This window comes from Glycine soja, chromosome 14 (genome assembly GCF_004193775.1).
Source record: "Glycine soja cultivar W05 chromosome 14, ASM419377v2, whole genome shotgun sequence".
NCBI classification, from domain to species: domain Eukaryota; kingdom Viridiplantae; phylum Streptophyta; class Magnoliopsida; order Fabales; family Fabaceae; genus Glycine; species Glycine soja.
Window position 1 is genome coordinate 6,982,302 of NC_041015.1, and position 11,032 is coordinate 6,993,333.

General features: G+C 28.3%; 1 protein-coding gene across 1 annotated transcript; it reads right to left on the bottom strand.

Moving 5' to 3' along the window:
- Positions 1 to 1,513: 1,513 nt before the first annotated feature.
- On the bottom strand, positions 1,514 to 1,959 carry LOC114383294 (precursor of CEP5-like). Its single transcript, XM_028342938.1, has one exon. The coding sequence runs from the start codon at positions 1,901 to 1,903 to the stop codon at positions 1,577 to 1,579; it is 327 nt and encodes a 108-aa protein (XP_028198739.1). The 5' UTR covers positions 1,904 to 1,959; the 3' UTR covers positions 1,514 to 1,576.
- Positions 1,960 to 11,032: the final 9,073 nt, after the last annotated feature.

Genomic DNA, 11,032 nt, shown 5'->3' on the forward strand with positions numbered 1-11,032 from the left:
TCAGGAACAATGCTGTTGTCTCTTTCTGAAGTGTAGGAGGCCAATGTTTACAACAACTCTTAGTTTATGAATTTATGTCAATGAGCTAGTGCAGATCATCCTTAGTCTGGGACCAAATTATAAAAATATTTGACTAATATAATTCATGATTTTGATGTTAATACTATATTTTTATTTTATATAAAAATAAAATATGATATTAACATGTGAAAATATAAATAAAATTGAGACAATAAAAATAAAAACAATAACTTAAAAAAATCATGAGTGATTTAATTTAATAATTTAATAAATTTTGTAAGCTCAAAATTATTAATGTGTTTTGTATCTAATAATTAATTAATATATAATAAATTAAATTATATGACATGGGTGGTCAGATTGAATTGGATTGGGTTCAAAAAATAGAATCCCTTATTTAATCCGGTCATAATTGAATTGTGTTAGATTTAATTTAAATAATTTAAAAATTTAATCCAATATAATTAAGTCAGATTGAGACGGAGACCACCCATAACTTCTATGATTGTATGAGGAAAAAGCAGTACATGTGTCAGGAAGAAAAGGAAAAACAAAAAATAAAAATCCTAGCCATTAAATTTTAAGAAATCTAATTATTCTCCTTTCAAAAAAAAAAAAAAAAACCACTAGCCTCCATCATACGTAAAGAACAAAACTATTTACTTCCTTTTTATATATTTTGAAATTTTCTTGTCTTTTTTTGTAAGATTTTTTCTAATCAATTCTTGTATTAATTATTTTTCACCAAAATATCCTTAATTATTTTAGTCTCAACAAATAATAAATGTAATGAATTTTCCCTTTCTCTCTCACGATAATTGGAGAATTGCAGAGTTTAACTTTAAAAATTAAAACTTCATTGCTTCTATTTTTTCTTCATACATTAATTATTTAGTAGTGATCTTGAAAAAAATATTGTAATTAATAACTAAATTAATCAATTTTATTAATATATCTGAATTAGTTAATAATATCTTATAATTAGAACAATGGGAAATATAATCATTAAAAAAAAATCTGCTTACAACAAAGACTATCATCATTATTTAACCAACACTAATTATTATTTATGACAACATGTTTACATCAATATTCAAAGACAGAAAAACAAAGTGGGAACTAAGCAGCAACACCGCTGCCTTAATCTCCAAGATGCTAATTAGCAATAAAGTGATGTAATTTAATTTACAAATTCACAAATTAAAAGACTTGAAAGCTAGAGTACACACATGACAAACTATATGTTATGATTTATCATCTATGACATGGCTAATTAATTAGCCATATTTTATAATAATAATAATAATAATAATAATAATAATAATAATAATGAAATATAATTAACTAATGCATGAATGCATGAGGTAGTCAATAAGTCTACTTCAATTGATTAAATAAGACGTATGAGATATTATAAATATTTGATATATTTTTTTAATTTTCACCGATAAAAAAAACTATTGCATGAAGTAACCATTATTATTATTATTATTATTATTATTATTATTATTATTATTATTATTATTATTATTATATGCAGGAGAATGATGTACACCTATGGCCTTGGGGCACCGTTAGTAGCGTCCTTTGGGGTAGGGGAGGAGTGGCCAGCACCGGGACTGTGACCTGGATCCGTTGGTCGGAAATCGTCGATCCATTTATCAACACCACCATCATTTGCTGCATTATTTTCTATGATGCTGCGGCGCCACAGGAGAATATTGTTGTCTTCCACTGTGCCCATTTCTTTGACACTGTTTTCGTAGGTTGTTGTTATGTGCTCCTTTTTCAGTGGCCTCCCCATAGCTGGAACAATTCCATTGAAAAACACCAAGACTAGAAGAATGGAACTCATGGTGAACACTAGCTTCAAATTGGCCATTGTGTAATCAGAGAGTGAGAGGTACTAGTTCTATTCTAGAGAAGAGTTAGAGAATTTCAGAGTTGAATGTGGTTGCAAAATATTGTTTGTGGAGGGTATATATAGGCCTTGAGGCAAGAGGCCCTGCAATTCGAAATTAAGCTATATATTTCAATATTAATAACTAATCTAATTTATAACGGGAACGTGGGGAAATATACTGAAAATGGTGAATGTAAACTCGTGCATCATTATGCTCCCTCAAGATTCTCTCTTCTCTTTTGCAACCACGGATCTTCTAGGAAGTATGGGGCCACGTACCCCAATTTCGGCAACATATATATGTATATATATGTGAATATATTTAAATTATTCAATTCTGTTTCACCAATTTAATTAAACTATTTAATTATGTGATATATGCTAGTATGATTTGAATTCAAATTTTTGTATAATATATTTAACATTATTATTTAATCATAAAATTATCAAAAGTATTATAAATTTATTAATTTTTTACGGATTATATTAAAAATTACATCACATCAATAATGAGGATGATTGGTTAATCATGTAAAATTATTTTATATTATTAATGCATAATAATTAAATTATATATTAAGAATTACATTATTAGTTGAACCAATTAAACATACTTAATTTAATAAAAACTTAAATATTTTTATTATATTTAATATTAATTGAAAATTTGAATATTAATTAATTAAATAAATTTAAATTTTATAATTGAATAACTAATTAATAAGAAAATATTAACATAATGATATAATTTTTTTTAAAGAAAATATGTCATACTCATAGCTATTAGGTGGGTAGATTAGCTAGCTAGTGGAGGAGCTATTCTAACTAAACCATATATAGTATATACTTTTAAGTTCCAAGAGTGCAGCAATGATAAAATTCAATAAGAAAATATTTGTCCTAAACAAAAAAGGCTGTAATAGCATCAAAACAAAAATATGGTAGAGATTTATCATTTTTAAGAATGAGAATATTTTTTAATAATATAAAATTATTAGATAATAAGTTTAATTCTACTTTAAGTCTTTAATTTTAATGGACTACGTGCTATTTTTTATTTTCAAGTTTATTTTGAGCCATTTAATTAATTTAATCTTTCTATGAATTTTTTTTTATACATTCAAATTATTATTTTCTATTTAAAAAGTTCATAAATTGAATCAATAAATTATTTTTATACCTCCATGTTCTCAAAATCATCAAATGTCATCTAAAATCTCAAATTTCTCCTCTTCAAACTCTAATCTAACAACTTAGTACTATATCTTTTAAACTTTAGAGCAAATTACACTCATGTGAATTATATATGGTTTGTTGAGATTTCAGACAATATTTACTCCTATGTTTTTAACATATATACAATGACTCTGTTGTAGGAGTATACTGAATAATTTGTTTTTTTAAGGTAATAGGAGGTGTCAATGAAATGTATTTATGTATTTCAAACAATTAAAGAAGGAGATTACTGTAGGAATTAAAAAGACAAAAGTATCGTATAAAATCTCAAGAATCTATAGGAGGATGAGTGTAATTATTCTAAATTTCATCTATTTTTTTACTAAATTTTAAATTTCCAAACTTTTAAATGATTTCATATATTAAATTTATCATAAATTTCCAAATATTTGCATAGAACATAAGAATTTAGGAATTTTTTTGGCAAGTAAAAAAAATATATTATGGAGAATATATACACAAGAGGTACTTCAACCTTTCTAAGCAACAAAAGCATATCAAGATTCAATTAACTAGCATATCTAATACATTTAATGGAGAAACTTTATCAATCAGAGAATGAAAGAATTTTAGCCCCAATTTTAGCAAGAAACCAAGATCAAGAATGGATTCTAAATAAATCTAGAGAATTTGGCAAGGACCAATCAAAGAATGTAAGGATTCTACATAAAAGAGAATTCTCAAAAGATTAGATATACTTTGCAAAAAAACAAATTAAGACTTAATTCACTTGAAAAAAAAAATCAAGAACCATAATTCTCAAAATAAAAAACAAAATAATACAATTCAGCTACAGAATAATTAGGAACGCAAGAATAATATACTTTATTTGACTTCAACGTCCAATAGGAAGTACTTTCTCTTTTTGGTGCAACTGTGAGAGTATCTTCAAGTGTTGCTTTTGAATTTTTCTTTGCATGTCGTGCTCTATTAGTATTATAAATGTGTCTTGTGCAAAAATTCATTCACCGTGAACAGTGTGACACAACCACACACATTCCCACTATGGTCTGCTCTGATGAGACGTTTCTGGTGCGAATCCAACTTTATTCTTCAAATTGTTGGCAGCCATAGCTAGATTCCAGACACTGAGAGAGTCAATTAAGTTGTTATTGGAAGTAACTATGCCATTCATCACACTTCACGTGTTACTGTCACTCTGGTGAAGTAGAAGTGTTAGTGTCCTACACACTTTAACTTTGAACCAGTTTAGTTCAACCCCCATTTCCATTTTGCTTGTTAATCTCTTTTCCTATCATATTATAACTTTATAATATTTATATTTTTTTCTTCTCTTTTTTTTTTTTCTCTAGGTGCATTATAGCATAATGGATATTGATATATAAAACATTTTTCTGATTGGAAATGGTAATATCATCGTCTTCTAAGTCTCTCAATAATGGGATCTTAATTTGGTATATGTTCAGTGGCTTGATGAATTCCCCATCAAAATTCTCTTCCTCTCCACTCACTCGACTGCGCCAACCCTATATAAAGAAAAAAAAACAGCAATAACAAGCAACCAATGCAAAATGAGAGTTGGGATTATTAATTTCTAGTAAAATGATGAATCATACATAGTTCAAGTCTTTATTATAGAATAGGCGTTCACGTTTAATGTTGAATCGTGTTTTGAGTTCAATTGGGATGTTACACAAATCTCCTCACTGTTTACCTCTTTAGATTTCTCAACAACTAGTATCAAAGCATTGTTAAAGTATAAGTATGAGGTAAAGTCTTATATTAGTGTAGTTGTTCATGATTCATTAGTGAAAATCTTCCCGGTGTTTACCCTCATCAGTTTCACAACAATTGATATTAAAGTTCTTGGTTCGACTTGGTGACCGGCTCATACGAGTAAAATGACAACGGAGGATCATGAACATAAGGATCTCTTGTATCAATTTTTTTTCTGAGGGGCGTGAGTCTATACAAGGTACTAGAACATGTTGGCAACAATGGCTAGGCGGGACGGGAGAGTCACAATTAAGCTCTAAGGGTCATCATGAAATATTTGTGGATAAAAATGATTTTCGTTCGAGGAGAAGACTAATATGTCCCAAAACATCAAATTTCATTGATGAAAATCTCTCTAATATTTATCCCCTTTGATTTTCCAACAATATACTCACACTTTTTTTTTTAAAAAAAATAAATATATTAATAGGATTATAACTACAATATTTCTTAAAAACAATTAAGGAGTGGTTTGTTAACAAACTACTTCTAAAAAAATAAGTGAAAGTACAATATAAATGTTTGTAAAATTTACTAACATAATTCCACTTTTATATATTTTAGAATAAATACGTCAGTAAATTATAACTATAATATTTTTTTAAATACATCCAAGATGTAATTTATTAACATATTTCTTATGAAAATCAAGTGGTGCACGTTATCTAATCTCTTATTTGAATATTTTTTAATCACAATATAAATACATTGAACTAATAAGTTGTAGGTATTTATAAAAAATATTGTATTAATGGTATAATTGTATTAAAATTTAGTATAAAATTCTAATTAATTTAAGTATTAATTTTAAATCGAATTTCCTTTTCTTGTTCCTATTGTATTGGGAGGAAAATGTGGTGTATACTTTGGAGCCTAAACTCGATCGTTCGAGCACATTTTCACAATAATATATCAGTTAATAACTCCTGGGGAGTTAGATGAATATTTTAATTATTTTAATAATATTATACAAATTATAATCTTTATTTTTAGACTATTAATATATACTAGCCTTTCACTTCCTCTTTAGTCTTTAGAGTATATACACATCCTAGATTCTTTTAGAATTTGAGGAAAATGAATATGCTTTTACTTAATTTGACTAACTACTCTATTAGTTTATATTTGTTGATGCTAGTCGGATTAGTGATCATAATTCATTTCTATGATTATCAACATTATATGGTTAGTACTAATTCCGATAGAATAAGTATTCTGCTATATTTTACTTTACTTAATTACCTCATTATTACGTTATTATGACGAGGATCAAGCTAAAGATTTGCGGGAAACCATTTTGACCAAAGCACCTTCTTCTATGAATGATGCTATACGGCTCTAGCTTTGTAGAGGAAGTTATTAATTAGTAAAACTCGTCACCTAGATTTCCTCTAGAAGTTATAAATAATACTGCCCTAACTCAAGTCCAACACAAATACATAGCAGGATTCTTCTTCTACTTTGGTAGCTCTTCCTATGAAATATACACAATTTAAAGAGCTGCTTGGTGCTCTTGAATTCGTAATAAAGTCGTCTTTTAATTCATCTTATTTATTTTTTGTCCCACGATTATTATATTTGTTGTTGACTTGTTGTTATAGACATTTTTTTTGTGTGTTATTAAAATTAAATACGCAACTCGATTATAACATGTACCAAGAAAATGTATATATGCATTAATTTTAACACTTTTTCATAAAAAAATAAAATAAAATAAGGCTTTTAGAGAAGCCGAATGAAAGAAATTGAAATCGGGGTGTATTAATAATGATCAACATATATATTGCTAAATCATTTTTTTAAAATAAATATATATTGTTTTCTGAAAACTGTTGATGCTCTTACATATCAACTCGCATATAGAAGAAAATATTAAGAAAAATGCACTATCAATATTTTTAATTAAATTCCTTAAATAAATTGACAGACTATTGTAGTTCATAGCATATTCTTCCCAGCCCCCCTAGTGTCAAGATATGTTATTAAAAGTGTAAGCTATCTTGACCAAAAAGCGCACTGAAAACCTAAAACAAATTGCTTGCAAAAGGAAGGTATATACACTTCTGAACCCCACTAGGATCCCTGTGGAGCCTTGTGCTTTAGTATCAAAATAAAATAAAATATTTTTCTCCCTTAACGAAAATTATAGTCAAATGAATATAATATTTCAATTTGCTTTGAAACTCATTTCTCTACCCATTAAAGGAAACATGAGACGTTCATGGAAACTTAGGGTTGGCTCCTCAAGTTGGGGAAGTTCGTAAACCACCAAATAAAGAATGGACGTGGGTGCCAGCAAAGAGCACTACATTTCATGTTTGTGCTGTCAAATCATTTTACAAAAAGATAAATGAGGTTCAATATTGATGTTGGGAGAGATGGTAGGGTTTGTGACTTTGTGCGATGGAAAGCAACGGCAGTGGGATTAATTGAAACACGTACTAAGTGAAGATTCTTGTACGTACATACCATCTTATACATAATGGCCAGTCGCGAAAAAAGTTTAATTGTTAAGTGCAATAAATGATAAAATCAATAAATAAATAAGCAGATATATGAAATTTATTAAGAATTTTTTAAGAGTTTAATAACTATATATGTATTTTCAGTATATTTTTTTTATATCTAATCAAATCTTACCCATACTAATATGGAACAAATATCTTAAGATATTTTCTTTTATGGGACAAATATTACAAGCTTGTAATATTCTGTTGTAATTATCTTGTAATCAAAATCCCTTCATCAATGGGATTGGTGTCAGACTGTCAGAATTCAGAATAGCCTAGTTTTTAATTCAATGACTAAAATCGAAAAGGAATCATAAAAATAAATTTAAATACTTTAACAAGATCATGGCATACAACAAATTAAGATCTTTGGATCTCTGCAACACTGTTGTCTCTAAAAATTGGGGTCTTGACCATTGGATTTAGGGGTGATAAAAAGAGTTGGAGCTGTCGGATCAAATTGTTTTGACCAATCAAAAAATAGGATGAGAACAAGTAGGAGATGGTTATCAATCTTATTTTGATATTTTATACATATATTATTAATTTTTAATTAATTTATTTTTTTAAAATAAATTATTATTCAAAATTTAAGATAACATATTTAATTTTTTAGTAAGTATTTATTATTTAATATTTATAAAAAAATAAAATTAATTAAAATCAATTAAAATATATTTATTATTATTGTTTTAATATTTTAATTTTAATGGATCAATCCGATAAAAAACGAGACAGACAGTCATTTTCAATCCATATATAAAATATGGAATAGGACGGATTGAACTGTTTTGGGTGAGTTAGTGATAAGACGGGACAAATAAATCCGTATTGTCACCCTTAATTGGATTTACATGTTTGTTAAAAATATGAATATTTTCATTCTTAATTATAATAAAGGACTGCAGGGGTCGTAGAGAATCCGAACTCCAAATTAAGTACTTGGAATAAAAGAAATGTCATAAAAGTAGGAAGAAAGGGTTATGTACTTGGAGTAAAAAAAATGTTGAGGAAGAAAGGGTTATGTAATAAAAGAGAATACTAAGTAAATAAAAGAAAATTCAAATTTATTTAAATAGAAAAATAATAAATTAGCTAGATGAAAAAGTAATAATAAATAAGAAGTTAAATTATTTTTTGGCTCCTCTTTTATTAGCATTATTTAATTTGGTTTCTTTATTTTTTAAATATTGAATTTGGTTATCTAATTATAAAAAAAAATATGCAATCTTTTCCTCGTAACAACATTAATGAAATTATCCTTTCACCCAAAAAAAAAACATTAATGAAATTAGATACAAGAACATCAATTAATGCATAGTTAAAAAATAAAAAACTATATGTGTACTGCTAACTTTTATTTTCTTTCAAATATTTTAAGGAAACACAATTCCCTTGTACTGTATATCATAAAATAAAGTAGTATATTTTGAATACCTATTTTTTTTTTCAATATATGTACATCAAGTAGTACCTAGCTAATTGAAAAAATAAAATTAGAACTACGAAAGCAATGTTATACTACATATTCTAGACACATTAAATTCCTCAGACCTATCTTATATATTTAAGTAATATTTGGCTCAACTTATTTTTAACATTTTTTAAAAAAAAAAATAAAAAGTCGGGACAAACACTATTTCTATAGAAGCTCTAAAAAAATAAAGAGCTCAATTTTTGTAAAAAAATCATGAAAAGGGAGCTTTAAAAAACTGATAAAATTAACCTTTTTGGATTTTTTTCCTAGGAACTCACTTCGAATCTCTAACAACTCTATTTGCGTATATTTTACATTTTTTTCCATGTAAATAGTTGAAATGTTTTCACCCTCATCAAATAAACTTTTTTATTTCTCCAAAATAAAATGATACGGGCCTTTTCCTATTGTTTTCTAGGTAATTATATCCTACACCTCCCTTTAAGCATTATGCACCTCCCAATTTTAAAATAACTCCAAACTACCCTTTTCAAATTATACCTTCCCCTTCCTCCTCTGTGCAACCACTACACCACCAAAGAACTTCCACTGCACAACCACAACATGTTGTCACCAGCTCAGTTGTGAACTCCACAAGGTCTTCCTCATCTGCATTTAACTCCGCTAGCATCTCTTTGAGCAACTCCACGAGCATCTAAATATTAAAATTTTCTCATTAGATTGTGCAATCAAATTCATAAACACAAGGATTGAAAATAAAACAAAATATATTAAGGACTATTGTTTAATAATGCGTCTTTCAATCTTCTATACCAATCTCTATCATACATATTTGTTGACCATAAATACTTTGATATTTTCTCTTGCCAAATATTAGACATGCAAAATGTATGAACAAAAAAACTTCATAAATCACACTTCAGAAATTAAATCTATTATCCTTATAACCTGAATTCATCATTGATTTTCAAAGGGTCAGCATGTTTTATAAACTAATTTTGGGACAAGTTATAAAAACCTAATATGGCTGGTAATCCAAAATAAATGCTTCGGAGCATTTATTCTAGAATGGCTATTCCAGAACATTTATTCTAAAATGGGTGTTCCAGAACATTTATTTCAAAATGGCTATTTCAAAAAGTTATTCCAGAATGGTTGGTCCAAAATAGATGTTATGGAACAACTGTTCTATTAAAGCTATTATGGAATGAGTGTTCAAAAAGTGTTATCCCCTAGAACCAAAACCCCTACCCACCACCCACCAAAAGCCAACCCCCACAAACCCTACACTAGAACTCAACTCCTACATTATACAAGACGATTTATTAGTCTTATCTTTAGTGTTGACATGCAAAGGAAGGAGGAGCCACCACGTTGAGAGAAGGATGCAGAGGGAAGAAAGTGGCACGAGAAGAACAACAATCACAAGAGGGAGAGGGGCCATCGTGAGAGGAGAGGGGCCGTGGCGAGGAAGGAGGTGTTAGAGTTCAATGTTATCTGAAGGGGGGAGGTGTTAGGTTTAAGGAAGGAGTACCCTATTTCATTAAGGGTAGTTTAGTATTTTCACACAAAATTTGGGTGGGGGGGGGGGGGGGGGGGGGGAGAAGAATCGTGATAAGGGCCAAAAGAAATTTTGGAGGACCAATATTACTTCCCTTATTAAGAACCTATGAACAACATGGGTCCGGACGAGATCAAACTGAAATCACAGGCTTTAGTTGACTTTGCTATTTCCATCCTTTTATTTTTTCTCTAACCTTACCCTCAACCTTTATAACTTTTTTTTGAGAAAATTATCCTTTACAAAAACAGTTTACATTGTGTGTTGTGTATATCGACATATTTATTAAGATAGACAATGAAAACATATTTTTGTTATATATTGTGAAGTTACAATATCTAATAACATAAAAAAAATATGTTTCCATTATTTATCTCAAAATATTGTCAAAATAACCAATGAAAATATGATTGTTTTGTGCATTTGAGACAATGAAAACATAACTTTGTCAAGGTCATTTTTTTGAAAAATTTGGGAGTAAACTTTGCAAAAACGGAGTGGAATAGCAAAGCCTGGTTTGGTTTTGAGCTTAGGGCTTCTGAAACAAGAAGGGCCCAAATCTAAAGGCCCAAAAATTAATAAATGGTAGGGAGTCCAATGCTATTATGATAACCGTCCTGGAAGTT